General features: G+C 42.0%; 1 protein-coding gene across 1 annotated transcript in view; it reads left to right on the top strand.

The window, feature by feature from the left end:
• Positions 1-7,276: 7,276 nt before the first annotated feature.
• The window catches only part of gmds (GDP-mannose 4,6-dehydratase), a 183,445-nt gene continuing 175,989 nt past the window's right edge, over positions 7,277-14,732 (top strand). Inside the window, exon 1 of the mRNA XM_085775090.1 lies at positions 7,277-7,543. Coding sequence (XP_085631216.1) covers positions 7,454-7,543 — 90 coding nt within the window. The 5' untranslated portion in view covers positions 7,277-7,453. The remainder of the gene's footprint in view (positions 7,544-14,732) is intronic.

Consider the following 14,732-nt stretch of genomic DNA (forward strand, 5'->3'; position numbering starts at 1 on the left):
TTTATTCAAGATGAGATGTTGTTGTTTCTTTCTTTCTTTTTTTTTTTGTTTCGGGGGTTGGGAGATAAACAGGATTTCACTTAGTTTAAATTAATGCACATTTGTTATGTGTAAATTCACAGTGATGGAGAGCCAGCACCAGAGTGTCAGAGTCAGTACTTTATTGTCCCAGAGATGGGAAGTTGGATGAATACTCACATCACTCAGTTGTTGGCTGCTCCATTTTGAAAAAAAAAAAAAAAAAAAAGCTTTTGAAGCATTTTGAATATTTGTTCATTTGAATTTATGATATTTTTTTTCAAGTTTTCTTGTGCAATAAGACATGAATAAATGTAGGATATAAATATGGAAATAAATAAATAAATAAAGCACACTATGAAATAATAAGTGTTTCCTGAACATGAATCGTCTTTTTCACGGTCAGTACAAACTGGACAGTTGCTCCGTCAGGCCACTAGAGAGCAGCATCTCTTTCTTATATCTGAGAGGAGAGTTGACGGACATGATTGAATTACATTTAATGATTCGCTTTCACTCATGAGAAGTTGTGTTTGTGTCTCTGTGTTAGTGGGTCGACCGTCCAGTGATTAATGCAGCGGCGCCCCGCTGGGTTCGTCATCAGCTGCTGAGAATCCAAACTTCATTTAGCTCCAGCTACATTCCCGTCAGTATCCTTCACCTGAAACAATAAACACCTCTGTGTGCACGCTGAGGGATTCTTGGCTGCCAGGAAAAAAGACAAGGAGAGAAGATAACTGATCCTGTGGGTTATAAGTGAAAAGAGAGGAAGGAGAAAAAAAAGAGGGTGTTTCTCTCATCACTCCCTCGATGTGCTGAGGCAGCAGAGAGTTTGACTTTGAGTTTCCCAGCTGAAGAGTGCAAAATCTTTCCCATAGCACACACAGAGAGAAGACGGACTGTAGTCCTGGGTTTACACTGTCACATGAAACCTCTTTATGACTTTTGAAATTTCTCACAGGGAGCTTTTCACAGCCATCAAAACATTCAGATCCTCATTGGCCTCGTTTATCAGTGGAAATCAAAACTCTGAGGGAAAAGAGAGAGAAAGAGAGAGAGACGCACAATCCATCCTCCAACCAAAATTCATTTCGTTAACATAAATAATTTCACATCCTCATCTCAATTAAAATCTGCGAAGTGTGTTTATTTCTGTCTGAAGCTCCAGTAAAATACACAGACACCAGCTTTACGTTCAGCAGACGAAGGAGGAGGATTATGGATGAATTTGTATATACTTAAACATACATGTGACTGATTGAAGGCAGATCTCCCTGTGTCACTCATATTTTGAAATGTAGATGCTGTCAGTCTCTCCAGTAAAGAAAATAACAGTTATAGAGGTTGGGATATGGTGAATACGAAGGTAACGTGATTTTCATTTCATACTTATCAAACCCATTCAATGAGCCCTTGTATTGCATCCTGATGAAAGACACCATTATACACTGTTGCCTATAAAGTTGAAATAATGTTGTTTTCAGACCCATTCCTCTTTTTAATCCTATTATTAAGGATAATTGTGGTTTAATTTTCACATTGATATGTTTGGAAGAGATTGATCAATAAAGTTTTGAGAAGATACACTTTATCTATCAAGAATAAATCACATTGTTACAATAATTTCATGCGAAGAGGTAAAAAAAAACCATATTCTCTTCCAACTTTATGGGCAATGGTGTAGATAATATTCACATTTTAGAACAGAAATTGAAAAAAACAAAACAAAAGACAAAATACCAAACAATGATGAAATAAACAAGGAGTGACCTGTAAGTCTACCAGACATACTCGATACATACACAATAAACAAAAACTGTCTCTCACTGGCTAAATAAACACGTCATTTTTGCCATTGTTTTTCACACAGATCTTTTTGGAGCCATATTGAACAAATCATTTTCTTTAGGACATGTAGTTGTTTTACAATATTGACATTTTGATGTGGTTTAAAGAGATACAGGCCTACAGAGAGAGAGAAAGGGTAGTCTACAGTGTGTAGGGAGGTGGTGGGCTGGGCTGGGAGATCATGCATCATGTGTGAAGTGGTTGTGATACAGGTCGACCTTGTTACACCTGGGGTTTGGTCCACAAAGCAACTCTAAGCTGCATCACAAAGAGATCATGTGGACCTGCCAAAAGAAGCTGAAGTACATACTCGTCGAACTTGTCACACTGCTTCTCCACCGTCGGGCCACAGTCCTGCACCAAGGATTATCTGGAAGAGCTCCCAGTGTCCAAGAGACGGTTAGGCCTAAATCAGGCTAAGCAGGAAAAGCAGGAAATGATGACAATGAAAATAAAGATCTGTTGACACATTACGCTGATTTAAAAAAAATATTAGGTAATCCTTTAATTTACAGGCCGTTGATTACGTTATAATGCCAAGAAACAACAGTTAATTGAGTCATATGTCTAGAAATGGCCCAGAAATAACGAAAAATTCTGGCCATTCAAAGCATGAAAAGCATGTTAAAATAAAAAAAAATACTATTACATTACTATGAAAAACATGACATTACTATGAAATTGACTGTTATTTCTAGGCTATTTCTTGACATTATCACGCAATTAACGGCCTGTAAATTAAAGGGTTACCAAATATTTTTTACATACAGGATACTGCATAGTCTGTTGGAATAAGATTAAAAGACACATTGCTATTTGTTAAATCAAAAGGCCAGACTGCACCACCTCACTGGTCTGACCCAGATTTGATCCATAGACACTGTCTTCATCCAAAATCAATATGATCAAGACTCTGCTCTGCTTTGTAAAGGCCTGTTAGCATCTGCATTTGTTGATTCTTTGTTCTTTTAATGAAGTTTTCCTCCTGTGATTCATCTTTCATCTGTTTATTTGTAATAAACAGACATTCATCAGGCTTTGATCACGGCCAGCAGGTTTTGCTCAGGTTGGCCAACAGACCTGCAGCAGGTGACTTTCTCAGGGTGTGACACTGTTACATCTGTGGAGCTCGAGCTAAAAGAAGGAGAGGAGACATTTTTCTTTTCGCTCCTCCTGACCTGTTTCAGTTTGGCTCACAGACACTTCACGCAGGACGTGAACTTGGATCCCTCTGAAGGACAAAAGTGTAACTACTGAGTGAACTCAGCAAAAAAGAAATGAGAGAGAGATCATCCATCCATCCATCCTTCTCTCCTTTCCCCTCGGGTTGAACTTAAACCCCCACACTCCTCCTTCCTGTTCCCACACACACAAACACGTGTGAAGCTTTCTGCCCAGCAGTCGACACAGTCGGAGGCGAATACCTCGAAACACGCAGCGAGACACCTGCTGCCCAAACAAGAGAAGAGAGGAGAGGAAGAGCCCCGAGCTGTAACAGAGCTGTGTGTTGTTCTCTTTTGATCAGGCAGGGTGGATGAACACACTTGCTGTGCTTCTCAGGACCCCAGGCACTTGTTTTCTTTTCTTTTCTTTTCTTTCTTTCTTTTTTTTTTGTGGTTCTTTTTATATTATGATGTTTATTTTAAACAGTAATGAAATCGCACCTCTCATCATGCTGGGCTCTCTGGGCAGTCGAGCGGTGAGAGAGAGCTTTCACAAGGGCTACTGACACTCTCAGCTGGAGCAGATGTTGTCATACATGGTCAAATGTACAAGAATAATAAGAGAGTGGGAGCTGCTCGCAGTGTTTGATCGCTCCTGTTAAGATAGTATCTCAAATGACGTGGGTTCTTCTTCTGAAATGAATCCCTCGGCCGGGGTCAATAGATCCAGTTCTGCTCCTAAAGTTGTGTTGTTGTTGGCCTATATACCCACAAGCCAGTTCTATGAAAACACAACTTTCCACACTTATCTTGTAAAATATATTCTGTTTGGTTCTTCCCATGTTTTACTGAGGCACCTGGACTAAGATGAGACTTTCTTTTGTGCCGCTACAGTTTTGCAGCATGAAGAGTCCAAACATCCTTTCTTTCACTACACAAACATTTTCTCTGGTTCAGACTGTTACATTTGGGAGTTTTTTTGTGTGTGGAAATTTTTAGGATCTTTACTAAAATTAGAAACAAGTCTTTATTGGTTTGAACCGACCACGGATCTTCAAAGGAGATGTCTGAATGGATCTTGTTTGAAACAAAGTGCTGATGCAGTAGCTTAGAGATGAATCGAGGACACGTCCTTGTCTGCGTTGTTTGATCAGCATGTTTATGGTGTGGTTATTGGTCCTTTAGTGCACACACACCCACCCACACACACACACAAGTGTCTTCTTTGTCAAGTGAGACCGATCCCACTGCTCATATTTGCTTTTGTGTTTGCTCCTCATTGTCGCCCAGAATACAACAATAAAAGTGGTGTCGAGTTACAGTGTGCTCTTTTATGCACTTGTTAATGATTCTCAGGAAAGTCCGCCTGTGATCCTGTTCCCAAAACTCAGATCCATTTTCCTTGGTGCTAAAAAACGAAAGCTGAAACGTGGCACACATCTTTATTTCTTCATTCGAAGCCCAGAAACAAAGTGGGGAATCTTGGTTATTATTGATCTCTGGTTTCTAATTTGAACTCATGTCAAAATTAGCCATTTACCTATATATACATGTCTAAAGGAGATCTAGAAATTAACAATTCACGCTTTCATTTCCAGGATGTTACACTACAGTTATAGTCTTTTCTCAGATCTCCCTAAAAGAAAAAGCAGCTACAGCTCATTCAGAATAACACAGTGCTGTTCTGGCTGGTCAGCTCCAAAGAAGACATGGAGCCCTGTCTGCATAGGTTACTGCAATGCCCTGCTTTCTGGTCTTCCCATAAACTCATGGTGAGGCCTCCTTTTGCTACTACGGCCCACGTTTGTGGAATGGCCTGCCGGAGAGCCTCAGAGTCGCAGAGACTGTTGATGTTTTTAAAAGCAGGCTCAAGACACACCTTTTTAACTTGGCTTTTAACTGATTTCTTCTTATCCTTCTCTTAAACTCCTTTTTAACTAGCTATTTATGGTTTTATTCAGATTTTAGAACATTTTTTAGTAACTTTTAGGACATAGTTATGTATTGTATCTTAGGTTTCTTCTTTTAGCCTTTTCATTCTTAATCTTTTTAATGTTGATTTTATCATGTTTTCTTTAAGTCTAGCTCCAGTGTTTCCTCCACGCTGGGAGCAGCTTGATCCACCTGTGGGGGGGGGCTGTCCTGGCCTGGATGGATGGGGTGGCACCGCATCGCGGCCATCTTCACAGCCGTGGTGCGGTGTCCTCTGTCTGTCCTGGTTGGGTGGTTCCTGTGGTGGTGCCCCTCATGTGGCATCGATTGGCATGACTTCCCGGCGTGGACGGCTCCCCAACGAAGCTTTCCTCACCCGGATTGTCAGTGCCCAGCCATACAGCCATATCATCCCTATAACATATACTCTTAATATATGTGTGTATGTGCATGTGTATGTGTACGTCTGTGTGTGTGTGTGTGTGGGGGGGGGTCGGGTCTTTTAACACTGTAAAGCACTTTGTGTTGCATTTTTATATGTATGAAAGGTGCTATACAAATAAATAAAGTTTGAAGTTTGAAGTTTGCTTGCAGCCAGCCGGCCCCTTACCAAGAGCACGAACTACTAGTTCCCATGAGATTATCTGTTTCTTGTTCCCCACACCAGTGATGAAGTAAGTGTCCTTGCATAACTGATGGTACCATGGGATTGCAAGAACAAATTCATCTGTGTCGGGGGACTCAATGCAGAGTTTTGTTGCACCTGCAGGATTATTTGGGTGTCAGCCGCCCTCCTCTTGCGAGCTGTGTCGATGTCGTACATCCCATGGTTATTATAGTTTAAAAAATAAAAAAAATTAAATTAGTTTTTATTTTTATTAAGTTTTTCAGTTTCCTTTTTTCAGTTTAGTTTTAGTTAGTTCAACAAGTAATTAAGCAATTTTAGTTTAATTTTTATTTTAGTTTTTTGTTTATTTTTAGTTTTTCAGGTATTAGGAGAAAGCCTCTGTGAGACCTCTGAAGATGAACTTCCAAATTTATGGGATTTTCCTCTTTTAGTTGCATCCCATAAATGTTCCCATCCGTCCTCACTCTTACCTGTGGGTCATCTTACATACATCCCATATTCGGCTGTGGCCTTTTCCTCCCGCAACTGTAGCCATCCGCTTTTCAGTTTAGTTTTAGTTAGTTTTGCATTGTTCATTGACCTTTTTGAAAAATGTTTTAAAAGTTTTAGTCTCAGTTTTAGTTGACTATGTCCACAACCGTTTGAGAGGTAATCCTGCTTTGAAGTGACTATGAAAACCTTAGGCCTTCCCTGACAGTGCTGTAGGGATTTCTCTGCGAGGTAGACGGACCATCGGCTCTCTTGTCTCCTTCTGACCAAAAAAGCACTGATCTGCCCTGATAACAGCTGCTGCAGAATAAGTGCACCAGGTTTTGCTGGAGAAGCTTGATGGACTTGATTCAGCTGCAGGTTGCAGAAGATGGTCACCCAACACCCACGCTTTTCCTGAAGAACCTGACTCTTACCTTCTTTAGGTGCTCACTGTTGCAGGGGGATCCATAGCATTTCCTATACACATAAGAGAAAGCTCCCGCACACTGTCATCACTTGTTAATAGGCTGAACAACGTTTCGGTCCTGTGACCTTCGTCAGGTCCTGAAGGTGTATGTGAGGGAGGGGACGGTTTAATCAAGACACAAAACCACAATATCCAGACTGGGAGAGTATAAAAACAATTCAAAACACTATATTACATTTGCAAAACCTTTATTCTACTTGTTAAAACTCGAAAAAGGGCTTCTTTTTCCATCCAGACCAAATTTGACCAAATGAAAAACCAATAATAGTGTAGCCATACATATAGGCCTGGTCTTCGTGGGGAAAAGGCAATGGACTCAGCTATTAATTATCAAAAAAAAAGTTTGACATATTTGCAGGAAATGTTTGGATTTTTCAGATATTTGCTTTCATAAACAAAATCAAGATTTCATTCATCTTGAAGTAAATATATATATATAAATATAGCCTATATATATTTTTAATATGGGTTATTATGTTATTATTTTACTGGTCCGGCCCACTTGAGACCAAATTGCGATGTATGTGGCCCCTTAACTAAAATACATTTTCACACTTTACTTTCCACATTAAAACCAACAGAGGCTGCAGTTCTCCCTCCAGCCTGCGGGGGCCGCTGTTCGCAGACACGCCGCCCCTCTCCCCCTCTCGGAGCCCCTCTGCTCTCCTCGGTCAAATCTCCTCCGCTGTCTCCGACTTGCTCTCTTCTCATTGGCTGATGCCGCCGCGCGCTTCCTACTACGTCACCCGCTTTGCTTTGGTGCTGCAGTTTGGATGCTGAGGAAGCTGAAACTCGTCTCTCCTCTCTGTCTCTCCGCCGTAAACACACTCGCACGCCCGGTTTGTGTCGCTTCTCGCGTCGGTTTCTTGTGGCAGCGGACTTCCCCAGACATCCAGCCCCGCAGAGATGGCTCAGTGCTCCGGCCTAGATAACGCCGGCTCCTCGGTGAAGGGGGAGGAGAGGAAGGTGGCTGTGATCACCGGCATCACTGGACAGGTAAGGTCCCTCAGCCGGTGTGTGTAACTTGTAACACAGCAGCAGCCATGTGGAATCACTTTTTATTTTTATTTCTTATTTTTAGTGCTGCTCTGTAAGATATTAGCCTCTCCTGGTTTTGGTTTAGCTGTGTTTACAGTGGATCCGTTAGTTTACTAACTTACAGCTTGTTTGCCTGTGTCAGGTGCAGATATCAGCTGTGTTATATCTGCAACACTGAAGTGAACCTCCCGATTGTGCATTGATGAATAAAGTTAGATTCTTTCAAACGAGGTGAAGATTTGGGAAATTTGGACTTGGCCTATAGCAGAGCTGCAGATGTGTGACACCAGACCAAAAATAGGGAACAAGAAGCACTACACACTAAACAGCTATATGGTTTGTCAGATCTGGAGGAGCTAAACCCAGCTTCAACCGCAGTGTCAGACACATGTAGGCTTAATAATACTACTAAAAAAGTGCACTGTCACTTCCTTCCTCCTCACAACAGACCAGGCCAAGATCATAAAACCATTGTCCCCCCATATCTAGATCTGGCATGGATTTGCAAAACCTTTATTCAAAGTCCAACCCAAATGGAGGTGGGGCCGGAGCCAGTTTCCTGGGTTAAAGGTCACACATACCGTATGTCTTAATGCTCCCTTTAGTAAGAGAATGCACTTTGTCGATAGGCTACATCATTATCAGGGATGCACAGACTCAGTTTTTTCAGTCCCAGTACTGATACCGATACCGATACCTGGGCTTAGTGTATTGCCCGATACCCGATACCGGTCTGAATGTAGCTACTATTTTGCAATGCAGTCACTGCCCCTTGCAGCATTTGCATTGCAGATATTGCAGGTAGCCGTCAAACTTGTTGGCGTAGTAAGTGTGAAATACTTGTACTCAGTTGACTCTTTGGCATGCTCCATGTTGTCGCATGCTTCACGTGCAGCACGCCGCGTCATAAACACAGATCAGTGTTTTATCATGGATCAGCCCCATTATTTTATTCCCGATAGTCAACATCTGGGCCGATGTCTGATCTTAATATGAGATCGGTACATCCTTAAAGTTAAACTTGGAGCAGGCCTGGGCAATGTCCTCTAAACCTTCAGCTTTTTGATATTATTTATGATCAAGTGTTATCTTTGAGTATTTAACTTTTTAAATATGTCAGCATACTTCCATCTACAGACTTTATTCAACTCTTCTCCAGTACTTTACTCCTGTGCCACATGAACACTGAGCCAGTAAAATCGCCACGCCAACCGCTGAGGGCAAGCTGAAGCACTAGTAGCCTAGAGATTTGTTGACAGACATAGCTAGAGGCAAAATTTTGATACATTTGGTGGCATGTGTGGTATGTGAGCTGTGACGAACTAACCTGCTGAACTGGTGGAGAGCGCCTTTGTTCCACTTAATGATAGGTAGGCTATTAGACACACCTATGCTCAGCTACAGTTAAGAGATGCAACAGATTTCCTCATTCACCTCCTGTTCTATCGGTCTATTACAGTATAATTACAGGCCTATAGGCTACATTCTTATTTCAATATTGATTTATTATTCAGTTATTTCTGTATTTCCACATTTCTGCCTATGGATGTGTGTCCTGCATCTCTGACACATTAAAATCTGAAAGGTAAAGATACTAAATAGATACTAAATAGCCTACATAATATATAGGCTAGGGCCTGGCGATAAAACGATCTTCAGTCAGGATCGTAATCACAATTATTGGCTATAATTTCCTGGATATCACATGGCAGGATTATTTTTATTGATTTTTTTCATTTTATCTTATATCTTGTGCTTTTACATGACATTGTAATATTATTATAAGGAGGAGGCTTCAAATAAGCCCACCGTGGGTTTTTTTTTTTTGCTTCTCCCTGCACTGTTTCATTATTATCTATCATTTTTTATGTGTATTCTTTTAAAATTGTGCAAAAAATAAAGAACTAAATAGATATGACAGCAGCCTGTCACTCTGTCATCTGTGGCTGCACGTGTGATGTTGTGAGCGTGTGTAGTTTGGGCTGCAGGAGGAAGAGGAAGGAAATGAGTGAATGTGAAGCTAATGGCAACTAAAGTGAGCGTGGTCCGTGCATGTGTGGAGCGGTTCATGAAATAAGTCCTCGTATGTTGGCTCATCTACGGCGTGAAGAACATGCACTAAGGCTCCTGTAGACGCACCAGTACAGCGTATGTGTCAAAGCGTCTCGTCAAAGTGGTGAAGTGAAACAAAAGCCTGCAGCTGACGACGTGGACTGTGAGTCTGAACAATAAAACTTAAACAGTAAAAAGAGATAATTATTCACCAAGAACCATAAAACATGGCATTTAACTATGATAACAGATGTAGATGTCTACAGCTGTTTCATCCCTCTCATAGACACTAATGCAGTCTAATATTTTACACAGATATGACCATCTTTATTTTATAATAAAATGTTATAATAGAATGGTGTTTCTGGAGAGGGAACACAACAACAATGTAAATCCAACCATACTGTGGATTAGTGAACTGCCTCACCCTCCGTGAACATGAAAGTGAATCATCCTCCCAAACCCCAAACTGAAGCCATTCTCTGGTTTCTTCAGGACTCATTCACAATGCTCCATGAACTGGCAGCATCAGTGTGCTGTGTTAGTGACTGTGGAGCTTCCTGCTACCGTCAGTTCAGTCCTGAATGTTTTATCTTTATCATTAAGATAAAAAAAAACAGTGCACTGAACGTATTATTTGGCCTCTGTATTGATAATGAGGGTGGAGGTGGATAATTCATCTAGATCAGGGGTCTTCAACGTTTTTTAGGCCAAGTACCCCCAAACTGATGGAGAAATGGAGCAGGGACCTCCTATAAAATTGTGTTTCATATTAAATTGGGCCTAGTTCTATGTATAAAAGTACTTTGTTATTGTGCATTAAAGAATTGGCCATTCAAATAATACACAGCTTCATATGTTCATGTTTTTATTTTAAACATTTGCAAGGTACAGTGAGTATAATAAACGGAACTCATTAACTGATACCAATGCCAATATCAACAATGTCTGTCAATTGCATGATAATCATGCATACGAGATATTCAAATTGACATTTTTATTAAACATAAATATTGAAAAGAATAAAAATATAAAAAATTGTCTCACCAAAAGTTTTGCGAGCCTCCCTTGCAGTACCTCTGCCGACCTCCTGGGGGTCGCGGCCCCCCTGTTCCCACCTCTGACCTCTGATCTACTTTGTCTCTGCAGTGCAATACATAGACGTCTTTGAAATTATGCCATACTGTTGTTGTGTTGGTTACAACACGATGCCAGACCTGTTTGCTGCTTCTCTGAATTAAGCTGTATAATGTGTATTGTACATTGAGTGAGTCTTTGAGCAGCTCGACCTGCTGCTTTGACTTCTGTCTGTTCCATGAGTTTGTACAAAGTGTTAACGTTCATCCTGCTCAGTTTCTGATAGGTGAGTGAAAGCAGTGCAGATGATGGATGATTTAGTCTGGTCCGTCTGTCCAGCGGTTAAATCCTGCTTGTTCACTTTGGTGCAGCACAAAGACAGTTAGTTAGCATGAAGGTTTTGAGTGATGGGAGAATGTGTAGGTTTGCTAAATCACAGTACAACTGTGGATGTGCAGCAGCACACTGTGAGATGAATGTGGTGTTCGCAGCTTGAACCAAACTTGAATGAAGAGGGAGTGTGTGTGTGTGGTGGAACGAGCTGTACAGGTGTGTGTTTGTAGGCTGGCTGACACCAGCATGAGTCAGTGGAGTGAAAATAGTTTTTAGACAATGACAGGTGGGATAATGAATGTATCAGGTATGTTTCCTGTGTAATGACTCGCTCTGTTTACCTTTTGATTAGAGCAGGAGAAAAAAAAGGGTGAGGGCTGCAAGTGAACTGTGGCAGACTGAGGATGAACATCGATGTTATCAGCTCTCCACCACCAAACTCACTTTGCAACACATTAAAGCTTTATAGGAAATGGCCCAATTTTTTATTCCCTTGTCTTTGTTCGATTACATTTGAATGACTGCGTTTACATGGACTTCACGATATCACGATTTTGATCAAATTGAGGATATGGCGTTTACATGAACTTAGAGAAACCTGGTTATTCAGTATTCGCGTCGGGCCGAAGAACGCCCCTTAGCCGTGGTATAATGAGTGTATACCACGGCCTGTCGTGATATATTGCTTAATTATACCATATCAAATATGGACCGGCTTCACAAAGTCAAATTCATTCGAATAGGTCAGCATAACTTCTGCAAAAGGAGTGTTTAAAGGGATACTTCACCCAAAATCAATAACTCACCAATCATCTACTCACCGTCATGCCAAGGAAGGGTTTGAAGAACTTTCAGAGTCATCAAAATGCTTTAGGAGTTCAGGGGGGGTCCGGCTGGTAACGGATTTTCATATAATGGCGGTGGATAGAGCTCACTTTTGTATCGTCCAAAACACACACTATGAAACATCCAGATACCTCCATACTGCTCATCTGTACTGACCCAAGTGTCCTGAAGCCGTCACATGAAAAAGTTGTTTGGAAAAAATAAATTTGATCTCTGTTTTTAGTCTTGTTGTAGCAGTAGCTCCCAGCGGCTCTGTTGATGTTTGTGCACATGTGCGAGATTTGCTTGTTCGTCGTTGTAAACCATTGGATTTGATGTAAACACGGAAGAACATCTCGCAGCAAATCTCACACGTGTGCTACTACTACTACAATAAGGCTAAAACAGAGATCACATACATTTTTTCCAAACAACTTTTTCATGTAGCGGCTTCAGGACACTTGGGTTTGGGGCTGACCCAAAAAAAATCAAAGCTTCGAAGCTTCTTTAAGTCCTTATCGATTATTTTTTTCATCTTCCTTTTTTCCTTTTTGACACCGGTTGTCAATTGTTACATTAAAATGAGTAGGCTACTTGGCATCCTGGAAACCTGCCTGATTTTGGAGATATGCAGTGTTTGTTTGCCATTACTTTCATTATTTCCGCTACGATCGCCCTCCGTCAGACGCTACGGTCGCCGCCGCCGGCCGTCGAAGTTTAGATTAAAATCGATTTTATGTCCGCGAAGCTTCGATTATCAAAATATGATAATCGGGTCAGCCCTAGTCAGTACAGACGAGCAGTATGGAGGTATCTGGATGTTTCATAGTGTGTGTTTTGGACGATTCACAAGTGAGCTCTAACCGCCACCATTATATAAAAATCTGTTGCCAGCCGGACCCCCCCTGGAACTCCTAAAGCGTTTTGATGGCTCTGAAAGTTCTCCAAACCCTTCCTTGGCATAGAAAATTGGTGAATTGTCGATTTTGGGTGAAGTATCCCTTTAAGCACATCATATCAGAAGTATGGTAATCTCAGGATTACATCACAAAAAAAAAGATAAAGATAATCACTGAGTATTGGGACTAATAACTGTCTATGTCTATCTATGATCAACTAAACTAAACTGAGACATAACTGGCTCTGTGTGTGTGTGTGCATGGAAATACAAGTTTGTGTGTGCACGTGTGTGTTTTGTGTGTGTCCCTCTGTGGTATGCAGTAGTATGCGCCCACGCAGACGAACAATATTGTCAGTTTATGATTTGCATCCGAGCAAATAAGCAGCGGGGTTGTAAGCACAGACCTGGGGGAAGGTTTCATGGTTTGAGGTGAGAGTTGTCGGCTGACCGTTCCCAGGCTGCAGCTCTGGAACCAGCAGCAGCAGCAGCAGGTCTTGGAAAGTCATTTTCAACATTTCACATTCCTCTGCCAAGCAGCGCTCTGACTCTGAAGCTCCGTCTCTGTACCTTCTCTGCTACAGAAAAAAAAGAAGAATAACAGTATTAATTCATTTTTATTCCGCCGGTCGTGGCGTTACTGTTGAACACTGAAGAAGACAGGCAGGGCGATCAGGCGGGCGGTTGGCGGGCATCTGGATAGACCATCACAGAAGTCACTATCCGGGGCCGCGGGGTCACAGTGATGCCGTAAATCGCCCGGCTAACTACTGTTCATAAATTTCAGGGCAACATGCTGGTTGCTCGGTCTGAATGTCTTTGACTGCTGCCTCAGTGTGAAGTATTGGGGTGAGAGGGTGTGAGTTATGGGAGACCACCTGAGTGCCAAGGCAGAGCTGCACAGAGCCGGGCAGGGGGCTCTGGCTGATACCGCTGTTTTCTTTTTTGTTTTTTTTCTTCTTCTTTTTTTTTTTACGACCTGGGGTTATGTAGAGGACAGGTTCAACCACCAAGTGTTCAACAGTGAAGCTTTACTTTGGCTTTGAGCTTCACACTTCTCTCCTCAGCCCCTCTGCTTGGGAAAACAATGCCGCACAGCGATACGACCCTTCAAGTCGTTTGATGTTGGTCCTACAGTACAAGCCTCTTCTTCTTCCTCCTCTTCTTCATCTCCTTCATCTTTTGCTGGCGTTTGATTCACTTCTCTCCTTCTTCTCTCCTCGCCTCGTTCCTCCGGCTCCACTGTGCGAAACAGCGCAGGACAGAGTCTGAGCGAGAGCCAACAATAATAATCATAAAGCTAAGAATGCGTACGCACGTCTCCTCTGTCGCTCATAACGACGGCTGCTGATGGCTCCTCTAAGGCCGATTCCTCCTCTGGATGAAGTCTGGCAGCCCACAGACAGACAGACAGACAGACAGACAGACAGGAACAGACAGACAGACAGACAGACAGGAACAGATGGACGCTCAGCTCAGCTGCAGACGAGACGGTTCACAAGTGAAGTGCTGCACATGTTTGGATGCTGGGATGATGCCGTTAATTCAGTAATAAGCCACTTGTCATGTTCGGTACAGCGAGATCTTAACTAACGTGTACCATGGCATGAAATGTGGTATGTACGCTACGGACGCTAATGGGATTTCTTGGTTTCCCTCATCAAACTCATCAAATACACAATCCAACAACTCCAAAACGCTCTGGTGGACAAGTTGTGACCTGCACATTCACCACGCTGTGAGATAATAACGCAACGTTACGAGACAGAGTTGTTTTAGAGGTAAATTCATGCAAAACTGCTGATGCGCGTTCCTGTCTGGGGCAGTTTTTCAGCAAGTAGTCTGCATTTCCCTCTAAAACAACTCTGTCTCATGACGTTCTGTTATTATCTCATAGCGTGGTGAATGTGCAGGTCACAACTTGTCCACCAGAGCGTTTTGGAGTTGTTGGATTGTGTATTT

This window comes from Trachurus japonicus, chromosome 4, assembly GCF_045865225.1.
Source record: "Trachurus japonicus isolate A0001 chromosome 4, Traja_1.0".
NCBI classification, from domain to species: Eukaryota; Metazoa; Chordata; class Actinopteri; order Carangiformes; family Carangidae; genus Trachurus; species Trachurus japonicus.